The sequence below is a fragment of the Podarcis cretensis genome (genome assembly GCF_951804945.1).
Source record: "Podarcis cretensis genome assembly, chromosome: 8".
Taxonomy (NCBI): Eukaryota; Metazoa; Chordata; class Lepidosauria; order Squamata; family Lacertidae; genus Podarcis; species Podarcis cretensis.
The window spans coordinates 69,672,883-69,685,727 of NC_137177.1; the positions used below are offsets into that span (position 1 = coordinate 69,672,883).

Consider the following 12,845-nt stretch of genomic DNA (forward strand, 5'->3'; position numbering starts at 1 on the left):
CAAATATGGAGCGAAATAAATCCATACTGCTTGGAAAAAAACAAACCACTTCCATGGAAATGAATAGCATACCACATTTTAACTTACCTTTTCTGGCTGTTGCCTATTCCTATGGCAACTAAAACGCTCAAAAATTGGCAGAATTTTATTAATTTATTTATTCACAATGATAAAATAGCAAGATTAAACCCCCCACTATAATGTATAAACTATTCCAAGATGTTCACAATGAACTCTGCTACAGCAGATGTCGTGTGGTTCTGTTTTATGTTGATGTTTGTTATTTGTATGTTCAGAAAAATCAAATATTTACAACAAAGAAAGCCCACCCGCACAAGAAGCTGAAACTTACTTACTTATAGATATATCATTGTACGGATAATGTGGAAGATTATTGTACTTTCGAGGAGATAAGTGATCTGACATAGTCAACTCTTCCTGTCTCTGGTTATCTCTTCCTGTCTCTGGTTATGTTTTATTACTTTCTCTATCCTTTGTAAAAAGGTCTTTGATGTGTGGACTGTTGGCACTGGTCAGTAAAAGCCTTTGATGTATGGCTTGGCTTTTTGTCTTTTAGCTGGTAGTTGAGCCTGTATTAGCCCTAACAGGACATAGTATCTATAAAATACCTAGTTTGGGGGCAATTGAGCAATTGGTTTGGTGTTATACAGACATAGCTTAAGTGGCTGAAGAGCATTCCCCCATCTCACCACAAGATGTCCTGGTTGACTCACCTGAGCAGAAGTTTGAGGGACAGGTGAAGCGGACTTTGTAATCCAAGCAGAAATACTTCTGCCTCTTATTTATACAAGCAAATCCTTCTTTAGGGTTAAACCTAGTGGGGAGAGAAAGAAAATGAGAGAAGCAATCTGACTCACCAAACTGTGACCAGGAAAGAGAGAAGAAGTTGTAGAGAGATAATCTGCACTAAACTGGGATCCAACAGAACCTGGGATCCATCAGAACCTTCCTTTGAAATACAAAGAGCAGCTTCAAAGAATCTGTTTTTCTTGGGTCCATGGCAAGGAGAAAAATAGTTAAATTTCCCCTCCCCTCCCCTCCCAAGGATGATTCTTCATTTCTGGCACCACTCACGGATGAAAGATCTGTCCAGTGCTGGACGCTGGGGTTCCCTCCACAGTCTGAGCTTCAATTCCAGTGGGTTCAGGGCAAATGTCCGTGGGATATTCCCTCCTCAGGTCAGCAAGAGTTTCAAAGTCACCCACTCCTGAAGGGTCATCCCGGTCGAACCAACGAGTCGTGCAAGTTGAAGCTGAGATGAGACGGAGAGAAACTATTCATGGTCCTTTACTCTGGTATACGTTTGGAGAACGGGAAGTTTTTTGAGTGGAAATAAGTAGCAATGAAAAGGTCTTTGAATTCACTAAATGTGCCTGACAATGCAGGTGTGGTCTTAGGGTATGGTGTGAAGGCACACAAAGCCACCACTTTGGCGAAGCCAAACTGGTTGAGGTCTGGTCAGTTCCCAGATGAGAGACCACTGATCTAGAAGCTGGTTGTCAGGAGAAGTTCTAAGACAGACAACATTCACTCACTTACCACATGCTGGGAGAACTAGGACAGTCAGGAGAAGCTGAGGGAATGAAAGAGAGAGGATGCATTTAATGAGAAGAGGGGTTGACTCAACCAGCCACCATTCTGACATACCCACAAAGTAGGGTGGCAGCAAATTCAGAAGCGCAGGGTCCCTTCATTATAGTCAAAGCCATGTCTCCTCCTAAGATTATAATCTGACAATCATACAGTAATAATAATTAGAGATGCATTACAAAGAACAGTGTGGCTCTCCATGTCTTGCCTTTCAGCTAGTTCTACTATCTTCTGTGCACATACATGGGCACGTGATTTGGGAAGCTCCGAGATCTTCTTTCAAAGAGACTTAAATCATGTTTTCCTTAAAGTCTGTTGTATGTAACATATGTAGCTTGCCCATCTTTCCTGTGAAAATTGTGTTTCTAGTGTTTCTAAATGCCTAGTATGGGAGCATACAAAATAATTCCTCCTTGGTGTTCCTCCTGTGCACCTTCTCCAGAGTGACCTGCGGAGCCAATCCTCAGCAGCTGACTCACCTCCTTTCACTCATCGCCAAGCACCCATCAGCACCAAGTACGAGAAGACTTCGGTGGCTAAAAAGTTTCCTTTTCATGCTGATTGGATGGCTGGAGAGAGAGACTTGGAGGGACCTTGTTGCAGAAATGGTAATGAGTCTTTGATTACACCTCCCCACCCATACCAGTTGCAAAGGGTACAGACTCTGTGTTAAAGTACCAGATAGAGAGGATTGTTCTACTCCCTATTACCAAGCAAGCAATGCTCACCAGTCTCGGAAACTTCCCCATACTTCTTGGCTGGCAACGTGCCTATCTGTTGTCCGCCCAAGCTTTCAGGGCTTCAGCTAGAAATGCACAAGCTTTTATAGACATCAGGACCACACCTCTAACTGCATTGCTAGGATTCCTCCCTTCGAGTTGGGTAACCAATACTGCTGGCAGTTACAGAGCTGATTCCCAATGCCAGGTGATCTCCGCCCTGCATAATTGCTCACATGATGCAGTGCACACGAACCATTTGAATGGGAATGCCAATCAGCTATGCAGGGGCTCAGCTCTCGTAGCCCCTAGAAGTTGGCTCCTATGAGACAGCCCGCTCTGTAGGCTTATGTTCTAAAAGATGCAGCAAAAATGAAGAACGGATATAGAGAAAGAAACAGGAAAATCTACCCAGGCAAATTACCGGGTAGACTTGCTGGCATGGAAATATTTCAGGGGGGAGCTCAATGGAGCTGTTCTTTCGGCAGTGCTGATGGAAAGGGCCCCTGCTTTCCATCTCTCCCATTAGGACTGTGCTCTTTGGTTTTGTCCCCCCAGATCTGCAGAGCCAGGTGGGTGTGTACAGCCATTTAGTAAGGAGCCTGAGGAACCAATCAGTCTTGGTGAGCCCTCATGCTACTGACGTTTCCAGACACTTCCATAGAATCATAGGATTGTGGAGTTGGAAGGGACTCCAAGGCTCATCTGGTCCAACCAGATTTGGTCCAACCAGCATTGCATTGCAGGAGTCACAGCTAAATAAAATCCCTGACAGATGGCCATCTAACCTCTGTATAGAAACTTCTAATGAAGGAGAATCCATCACCTTTTACAGGAGTCCATTCCACTGTCATTCAGCTCTACACCGTGTTGCCAGGTGGCATGACTGAGCTGAATGGGCTTAAGATCAAACCTAACCCCCCCCCCACCTCTGCTAATTTCTTTTTGGAAATTGACACTGGCTTTGGCTCAGCCAGCTAAGCAAGTTATGTACATCGCATATTGTTGGCTGAGCCAGGGTTGGGGGCTTAGCACCAGTGGAGATCCGCAGCACCTTAAATTCCTCGTCACAGGATTAGCCCCACCAACCTATTATTTATACTATACCATCACTGGCCAGAGCCGATGACAGGCAGAATGACAGAATCGTAGAGTTGGAAGGAATCCCAAGGGTTATCTATTCCAATCCTGTGCAATGCAGGAATCTCAGCTGAAACATCCAAGACAGATGGCCACCCAACTTCTGCTTAAAAACCTCCAACAAGTTCTATGAATTCTAATTTTGTCCTCCTCCTCCTCCTCCTACCTGATGTGTTCTATAAGGAGCAACAGCTCCCAAGGAAGCACTGACAGCCATGGTAACTCTCCGGACTGAATATGCAACAACAATATTCTTTATTTCGGTCCAACGACCCACAAAGACATTTTCTTTTCTAAAATATTTTTTATTAGGGATTTCAAAATAACAATTTAACAAAAATACATCCTCCACATTCCCCCCTCCATTTCCCCCTCCCCCCTAAAAAAGAAAACCCCACCCTCCCACCCCCAGACTTCCCTCAGCTCCTCTCTCTGGTTTCTCAGCACATGTTATTCTCTGCATGTTATAAAATTGTAAAGATCCTCAATTTATCTATCTGTATGTTGCCAATAAAGAATTTGTGAGAGTTTATTCAAAACCTGCCAAGGAGTTCAGTTCATTTTGTTGTTTCTTTAAATACTTCATAAAAGCTTCCCATTCTTCTTTAAAGTCACAGTTATCCTTGTCACGTAGTTTATGTGTCAATTCCGCCAATTCCGCATAGTCCATCAATTTCTCTTGCCACAGTTCTTTAGTCAGGATTTCCTCATTCTTCCATCCTTGTGCTATAAAGACTCTTGACGCCGTTGTTGCATACATGAAAATGTTTATTTAATTTCCTTGGCAGGTCTACAAAAACATTTTCAAAAGCAAAGATACAGAGATACAGGGCAAGGGTTCCAAGACGGATCACTGTGTTTTAACCAAAGCGTGTATGGTTTCTATTTTTTATTATAAGCAAGAGGGCAGACAGCTGGAGGCTGCTGAGTGCTGACTGAGGAGGATGGGGCACAGCCCCATTTGCCCTGAAGAAGCAGCCTCCACTGTCTGTGATCATTCCGAAAAATAAACATCTATTGAGCATTAAGCCCTTTTGTGATTGTGTATTTGCACCCAGGGCCATAAGTCTTGGCAGGCCAGGGTGCATGTTTTTTTTTTTTTTAAAGAAATATTTATTAAGGTTTTTCAAAACAAATCCAAATCAAAACAATACATCAAAATTAACAATCAAAAACAGCACAACAGAACAAAACAACAGAAACAAAAAATAAAAAATTATTGCTTACTTACTAATTTTTTAACCCTCTTTCCTGACTTCCTCACATCTCCTTTTTCTGCGTTCCCCTTTACACAAATCAATTTTAGCAATTTCTTACCCTCTTTCCAATCTTATTCAATATTGTACATTTCAACCTATTATGCATTTATTTTCCTTCTTTTTTTAAGAAAAAACGAAAAGAAAATTTTATCAAATGTTCTTTGTAATTTAACTTAGTCCTTTATATCATTTGTTTAAACACAACATAATAGTGCTCTGGTCTTACCCCTTCTTTTCCACATCATTTTTACATATTTCTTTTTACCAAACCCCTAGTGCCCTATTATTTTTGTATCTCACATCATTTTAATCTCTCACATAATGTTATGACCAATGTCCTGTGCCCATTTAATCATGGCTGATCTAACTGTTTCATCCTGAGTATTCCATTTTAACAGCAAGTTATACATTCTCGAAAGTATCTTGGTTTTAGGTTCTAACAGTTCTGTTTCTAATTTTGATTTTTCCACCTGGAAGCCTATTTTTTTATCCAAATTGAAGGCTTCTCTTATTTGATAATAATGTAGCCAATCTCACACTTTACCTTTTAGTTTCTCAAAACTCTGCAATTTCAATGTATCTCGGTCTTGTTCTAGTATCTCCCAATATTTTGGCCATTTGGCCTCCATATTGAGTTTTTTCAAAGCCTTGGCCTCCATGGGTGATAGCCACCTTGGAGTCTTGCAGGGTGCATGTTTATTTTGCTGCTCTGCTGACAATCCTACTTTATTCTGGTCCCAACAGGATTTGACCGCTGGACTGTTTGCTTTCTTGGTTGTCCAAGGCTGGATTCCCCCTTTGCCTCCCCTTGCAGATCTGAATCACCTTTTCTCTACAAGGATGTATCTCTCGGTTTCCCTCTGCTTCCCTTAGTTTCTTATAAAAACCCCTGTTTCTATTTTGAGCCTGAGAATGAGGAAATGGATTCACGGCCTCGGTCCAGTATACCTGAAGGAGCGTCTCCACCCCCATCATTCTGCCCGGACGCTGAGGTCCAGCGCCGAGGGCCTTCTGGCGGTTCCCTCATTGCGAGAAGCAAAGCTACAGGGAACCAGGCAGAGGGCCTTCTCGGTAGTGGCGCCCGCCCTGTGGAACGCCCTTCCAGCAGATGTCAAAGCGATAAACAACTACCTGACATTCAGAAGACATCTTAAGGCAGCCCTGTTCAGGGAAGTTTTTAACATGTGATTTTACTGTATTTTTGGTTTTTATGGAAGCCGCCCAGAGTGGCTGGGAAGGCCCAGCCAGATGGGCGGGATATAAATAATAAATTATTATTATTATTATTATTACTTGTGATTCCTAACAACTGTTTTTCAGACAATGAAGGCAGAATGGAGGCATAGTGGCTAGTAGCCTTATGGTACTTGTGACCCTTTGGATGTTGCTAGACTACAGCTTGCATGATCCCTCACCACCAATCGTACTGGGATTGATGAGTACTGGAGACAAACAAGATCCAGAGAGTCACAGGTTTCCCAATGAAAATGTAACAGCTCATGAAGCAGGGCCCAACCAATGACATACCATCCAACATTTCTTCAATGAAAATAGCGATGTCCTACTCTTCTTCTTCTTCTTCTTCTTCTTCTTCTTCTTCTTTTTATTCTTATTCTTATTATTATTATCTTTATATCCCAGCCACTCCAGGCAGCTCCCAACAAACATAAAAACATAATAAAATATCAAACATTAAAAAACTTACAGGGCTGCCTTCTGATGTCTTCTAAAGGTTACTTATCTCCTTGGCTCAGGAGGGGAGGGGGTCACATAACTCTATAACTTCCAATGAAAATAGGGACGTTCTACTATACCCACCAACATTTCTCTGATGAAAATAGAGACATCCTAAGGAAAAGCAGGACATCCTGAGATCAAATCACAAACTGGGACAGCTTCTGTAAATCTGGGACTGTCTCTGGAAAATTTGGACACTTGGAGGGTCTGCAGTGATGCTCTCCATTGCTTAAAGAATTCCTTCTGGAGCTGTTTGTTCTTGTTCTATGGTCCATTAAAACCCCGCACCTCCTTTCCTGAAGCCAGACCTCACCTCTCCTAATCCTTAATGAGGCTCCAGATGTGCCCCCTCCTCATCCACACAAGGCACACAATTGGAGAATAACAAATCAGAGCACAATAAGCAAAACAGACTATGACACCTCTGCCAGTTGGACCAATTGGAGGCTGGGTGATGTTCAGGCTGGGAGGGGCAAAGCTTGGGGGAAGGAAGATCAGGTTGCACACCGGACTTCCGGACAGAGGTGGGGTTATGGAGATGAGGATTAGCCTTGTGGGTTGATAGGAATAACTGGGATGGGAGGCAAGTTGCAGGCCCTGTGGGGAGGGCCATGGAGCTAGTAGTTGTGTCTCAATCTGGAAAGACTCAAAGGCTTCACGTGCTGAATCTGAAGCCATGGCCTTCAGGACCCTCTCTAGAAACTTAACAGGGAGCCCAAGATCTGTTTGAAGTGTTAATGCTGTGAGTCCCTCCATCCTAAGCTCAGGCTGTATATATGTGTAAATAAAACCATACATGCCCTAAAGCAGGGGTCAGCAAACATTTTCAACAGGGGGCCGGTCCACTGTCCCTCAGACCTTGTGGGGGGCTGGACTATATTTTTTAAAAAGAAAATGAACAAATTCCTATGCCCCACAAATAACCCAGATGTGCATTTTAAATAAAAGGACACATTCTACTCAAGTAAAAACATGCTGATTCCTGGACCGTCCGCGGGCTGGATTTAGAAGGCGATCGGGCCAGATCCAGCCCCTGGGCCTTAGTTTGCCTATCCATGCCTATCCATGCCCTAAAGAATCCAGTCTTCATGAACTTTCCAAGGAAACCAAAACCTGAAAACAAACCTCCGGCACCCTTGGAGCCTTTTGCTCCTTGGGGACCGGGGTGCATGCAACCCATAACTAAAATATGTAACGAAACTAACACAACACACACGAATTAAAATAGGGGACTCGTGTAAACAGATTGGGGCTGATCAATGTGTGAAACAAAATGCTAGATGAGTCTTTGCAGGGATCTTCAAATATTCTGAGGAACTTTAGAAGAGCTCGCTGGATCAGGCCAATGACATCCTGTTCTTAACCGAGGTGAACCAAATCGCCATGGGAAACCTGAGCACAACAGCGCTCCCTGTTCCTATCATTTCCAGCAACTGACATTCAGAAGCATTACTTCATTCAACCATAGAAACAGAGAGTAGTCACCATGACCAGCAGTCATCAGTGGCCTTCTTCTGATAAACTTGTGTCTTTGCCTACATCTTACACCTGACTGGGGGTCTCCAATTCAGATTTCTTGCCAATGACCTCTTCTCATCTTTATTCTGTGTCCCACCCCCTACCCGCCAGCAGGAATGACTTGCAATACAGCTTCGCTATCTGGGAGCAAGTAGGAGTGCAATGATGAATTCTCATCATTGAGCCTGAGGAACCAATCAGTCTTGGTGAGCCCTCATGCTACTGACGTTTCCAGACACTTCCATAGAATCATAGGATTGTGGAGTTGGAAGGGACTCCAAGGCTCATCTGGTCCAACCAGATTTGGTCCAACCAGCATTGCATTGCAGGAGTCACAGCTAAATAAAATCCCTGACAGATGGCCATCTAACCTCTGTATAGAAACTTCTAATGAAGGAGAATCCATCACCTTTTACAGGAGTCCATTCCACTGTCATTCAGCTCTACACCGTGTTGCCAGGTGGCATGACTGAGCTGAATGGGCTTAAGATCAAACCTAACCCCCCCCCCCACCTCTGCTAATTTCTTTTTGGAAATTGACACTGGCTTTGACTCAGCCAGCTAAGCAAGTTATGTACATCGCATATTGTTGGCTGAGCCAGGGTTGGGGGCTTAGCACCAGTGGAGATCCGCAGCACCTTAAATTCCTCGTCACAGGATTAGCCCCACCAACCTATTATTTATACTATACCATCACTGGCCAGAGCCGATGACAGGCAGAATGACAGAATCGTAGAGTTGGAAGGAATCCCAAGGGTTATCTATTCCAATCCTGTGCAATGCAGGAATCTCAGCTGAAACATCCAAGACAGATGGCCACCCAACTTCTGCTTAAAAACCTCCAACAAGTTCTATGAATTCTAATTTTGTCCTCCTCCTCCTCCTCCTACCTGATGTGTTCTATAAGGAGCAACAGCTCCCAAGGAAGCACTGACAGCCATGGTAACTCTCCGGACTGAATATGCAACAACAATATTCTGGACTGTTTGCTTTCTTGGTTGTCCAAGGCTGGATTCCCCCTTTGCCTCCCCTTGCAGATCTGAATCACCTTTTCTCTACAAGGATGTATCTCTCGGTTTCCCTCTGCTTCCCTTAGTTTCTTATAAAAACCCGTGTTTCTATTTTGAGCCTGAGAATGAGGAAATGGATTGGAAGCAGTGAAAGAAGATACACTCTATGTTGTTGTGAAACGCTCCTGCGTAACCTTGACACTACAGTAGGGATGAACCTAAGCACTAAATAGCATCAAAATAGCACCATGAATCATGAGAACCTAAGGAGAGCCCTCCTGAACCAGTGGTTCAACTGGTCCAGTATCCTGTTCTCACAGTGGCCAACAAGATATCTGTTTCAAGAAGCCCCCCAATAGGACTTGGGCACAACAGAAACTCCCATCACTTGTGATTCCTAACAACTGTTTTTCAGACAATGAAGGCAGAATGGAGGCATAGTGGCTAGTAGCCTTATGGTACTTGTGACCCTTTGGATGTTGCTAGACTACAGCTTGCATGATCCCTCACCACCAATCGTACTGGGATTGATGAGTACTGGAGACAAACAAGATCCAGAGAGTCACAGGTTTCCCAATGAAAATGTAACAGCTCATGAAGCAGGGCCCAACCAATGACATACCATCCAACATTTCTTCAATGAAAATAGCGATGTCCTCTTCTTCTTCTTCTTCTTCTTCTTCTTCTTCTTCTTCTTCTTATTCTTGTTATTATTATCTTTATATCCCAGCCACTCCAGGCAGCTCCCAACAAACATAAAAACATAATAAAATATCAAACATTAAAAAACTTACAGGGCTGCCTTCTGATGTCTTCTAAAGGTTACTTATCTCCTTGGCTCAGGAGGGGAGGGGGTCACATAACTCTATAACTTCCAATGAAAATAGGGACGTTCTACTATACCCACCAACATTTCTCTGATGAAAATAGAGACATCCTAAGGAAAAGCAGGACATCCTGAGATCAAATCACAAACTGGGACAGCTTCTGTAAATCTGGGACTGCCTCTGGGTTGGATTAGCCTTGGATTAGCCTTGTGGGTTGATAGGAATAACTGGGATGGGAGGCAAGTTGCAGGCCCTGTGGGGAGGGCCATGGAGCTAGTAGTTGTGTCTCAATCTGGAAAGACTCAAAGGCTTCACGTGCTGAATCTGAAGCCATGGCCTTCAGGACCCTCTCTAGAAACTTAACAGGGAGCCCAAGATCTGTTTGAAGTGTTAATGCTGTGAGTCCCTCCATCCTAAGCTCAGGCTGTATATATGTGTAAATAAAACCATACATGCCCTAAAGCAGGGGTCAGCAAACATTTTCAACAGGGGGCCGGTCCACTGTCCCTCAGACCTTGTGGGGGGCTGGACTATATTTTTTAAAAAGAAAATGAACGAATTCCTATGCCCCACAAATAACCCAGATGTGCATTTTAAATAAAAGGACACATTCTACTCAAGTAAAAACATGCTGATTCCTGGACCGTCCGCGGGCCGGATTTAGAAGGCGATCGGGCCAGATCCAGCCCCTTGGCCTTAGTTTGCCTATCCATGCCCTAAAGAATCCAGTCTTCATGAACTTTCCAAGGAAACCAAAACCTGAAAACAAACCTCCGGCACCCTTGGAGCCTTTTGCTCCTTGGGGACCGGGGTGCATGCAACCCATAACTCAAATATGTAACGAAACTAACACAACACACACAAATTAAAATAGGGGACTCGTGTAAACAGATTGGGGCTGATCAATGTGTGAAACAAAATGCTAGATGAGTCTTTGCAGGGATCTTCAAATATTCTGAGGAACTTTAGAAGAGCTCGCTGGATCAGGTCAATGACATCCTGTTCTTAACCGAGGTGAACCAAATCGCCATGGGAAACCTGAGCACAACAGCGCTCCCTGTTCCTATCATTTCCAGCAACTGACATTCAGAAGCATTACTTCATTCAACCATAGAAGCAGAGAGTAGTCACCATGACCAGCAGTCATCAGTGGCCTTCTTCTGATAAACTTGTGTCTTTGCCTACATCTTACACCTGACTGGGGGTCTCCAATTCAGATTTCTTGCCAATGACCTCTTCTCATCTTTATTCTGTGTCCCACCCCCTACCTCCCGCCAGCAGGAATGACTTGCAATACAGCTTCGCTATCTGGGAGCAAGTAGGAGTGCAATGATGAATTCTCAGCACATGTTATTCTCTGCATGTTATAAAATTGTAAAGATCCTCAATTTATCTATCTGTATGTTGCCAATAAAGAATTTGTGAGAGTTTATTCAAAACCTGCCAAGGAGTCCAGTTCATTTTGTTGTTTCTTTAAATACTTCATAAAAGCTTCCCATTCTTCTTTAAAGTCACAGTTATCCTTGTCACGTAGTTTATGTGTCAATTCCGCCAATTCCGCATAGTCCATCAATTTCTCTTGCCACAGTTCTTTAGTCAGGATTTCCTCATTCTTCCATCCTTGTGCTATAAAGACTCTTGACGCCGTTGTTGCATACATGAAAATGTTTATTTAATTTCCTTGGCAGGTCTACAAAAACATTTTCAAAAGCAAAGATACAGAGATACAGGGCAAGGGTTCCAAGACGGATCACTGTGTTTTAACCAAAGCGTGTATGGTTTCTATTTTTTATTATAAGCAAGAGGGCAGACAGCTGGAGGCTGCTGAGTGCTGACTGAGGAGGATGGGGCACAGCCCCATTTGCCCTGAAGAAGCAGCCTCCACTGTCTGTGATCATTCCGAAAAATAAACATCTATTGAGCATTAAGCCCTTTTGTGATTGTGTATTTGCACCCAGGGCCATAAGTCTTGGCAGGCCAGGGTGCATGTTTTTTTTTTTTTAAAGAAATATTTATTAAGGTTTTTCAAAACAAATCCAAATCAAAACAATACATCAAAATTAACAATCAAAAACAGCACAACAGAACAAAACAACAGAAACAAAAAATAAAAAATTATTGCTTACTTACTAATTTTTTAACCCTCTTTCCTGACTTCCTCACATCTCCTTTTTCTGCGTTCCCCTTTACACAAATCAATTTTAGCAATTTCTTACCCTCTTTCCAATCTTATTCAATATTGTACATTTCAACCTATTATGCATTTATTTTCCTTCTTTTTTAAGAAAAAACGAAAAGAAAATTTTATCACATGTTCTTTGTAATTTAACTTAGTCCTTTATATCATTTGTTTAAACACAACATAATAGTGCTCTGGTCTTACCCCTTCTTTTCCACATCATTTTTACATATTTCTTTTTACCAAACCCCTAGTGCCCTATTATTTTTGTATCTCACATCATTTTAACATTCAAACATTTTACAATGTTTTTGAAGATATTCTTTAAATTTCTTCCAGTCCTCTTCCACCGATTCTTCTCCCCGGTCTCGGATTCTGCCAGTCATTTCTGCTAATTCCATGTAGTCAATCACTTGCATCTGCCATTCTTCCAAGGTGGGCAAATCTTGTGTCTTCCAGTACTTTGCGAGGAGTATCCTTGCTGCGGTCGTTGCATACATAAAGAATGTTCTATCTTTCTTTAACACCAATTGGCCGACCATGCCCAAGAGAAAGGCCTCTGGTTTCTTAAGGAAGGTATATTTAAATACCTTTTTCAGTTCATTATAGATCATTTCCCAGAAAGCCTTAATCTTTGGGCATGTCCACCAAAGGTGAAAGAATGTTCCCTCAGCTTCTTTGCATTTCCAACATTTATTGTCAGGCAGGTGATAAATTTTTGCAAGCTTGACTGGGGTCATGTACCACCTATAGATCATTTTCATAATATTTTCTCTTAAGGCATTACATGCCGTAAATTTCATATCAGTGGTCCACAACCTCTCCCAGTCAGCGAACATAATGTT

The 12,845-nt window shown here is 42.8% G+C and overlaps 1 protein-coding gene across 1 annotated transcript; it reads right to left on the minus strand.

The window, feature by feature from the left end:
* Nucleotides 1-666: 666 nt before the first annotated feature.
* LOC307221891 (cartilage intermediate layer protein 1-like) lies at nt 667-2,500 on the minus strand. Its single transcript, XM_079986611.1, has 4 exons — nt 2,340-2,500; nt 1,561-1,594; nt 1,096-1,273; nt 667-835 (listed from the first exon to the last, which is right to left on the minus strand). The coding sequence occupies exons 1-4, from the start codon at nt 2,358-2,360 to the stop codon at nt 679-681; spliced, it is 390 nt and encodes a 129-aa protein (XP_079842737.1). The 5' UTR covers nt 2,361-2,500; the 3' UTR covers nt 667-678.
* Between the last annotated feature and the right edge of the window lie 10,345 nt (nt 2,501-12,845).

Coding starts and splice junctions, on each gene's coding strand:
- LOC307221891 (XM_079986611.1), bottom strand. CDS start 2,360: ATGGGGAAGTTTCCGAGACTG. Junction 1,595..2,339: donor TGGGGAAGTTTCCGAGACTG/GTGAGCATTGCT, acceptor TCATTCCCTCAG/CTTCTCCTGACTGTCCTAGT. Junction 836..1,095: donor ACTGGACAGATCTTTCATCC/GTGAGTGGTGCC, acceptor TCTCCCCACTAG/GTTTAACCCTAAAGAAGGAT.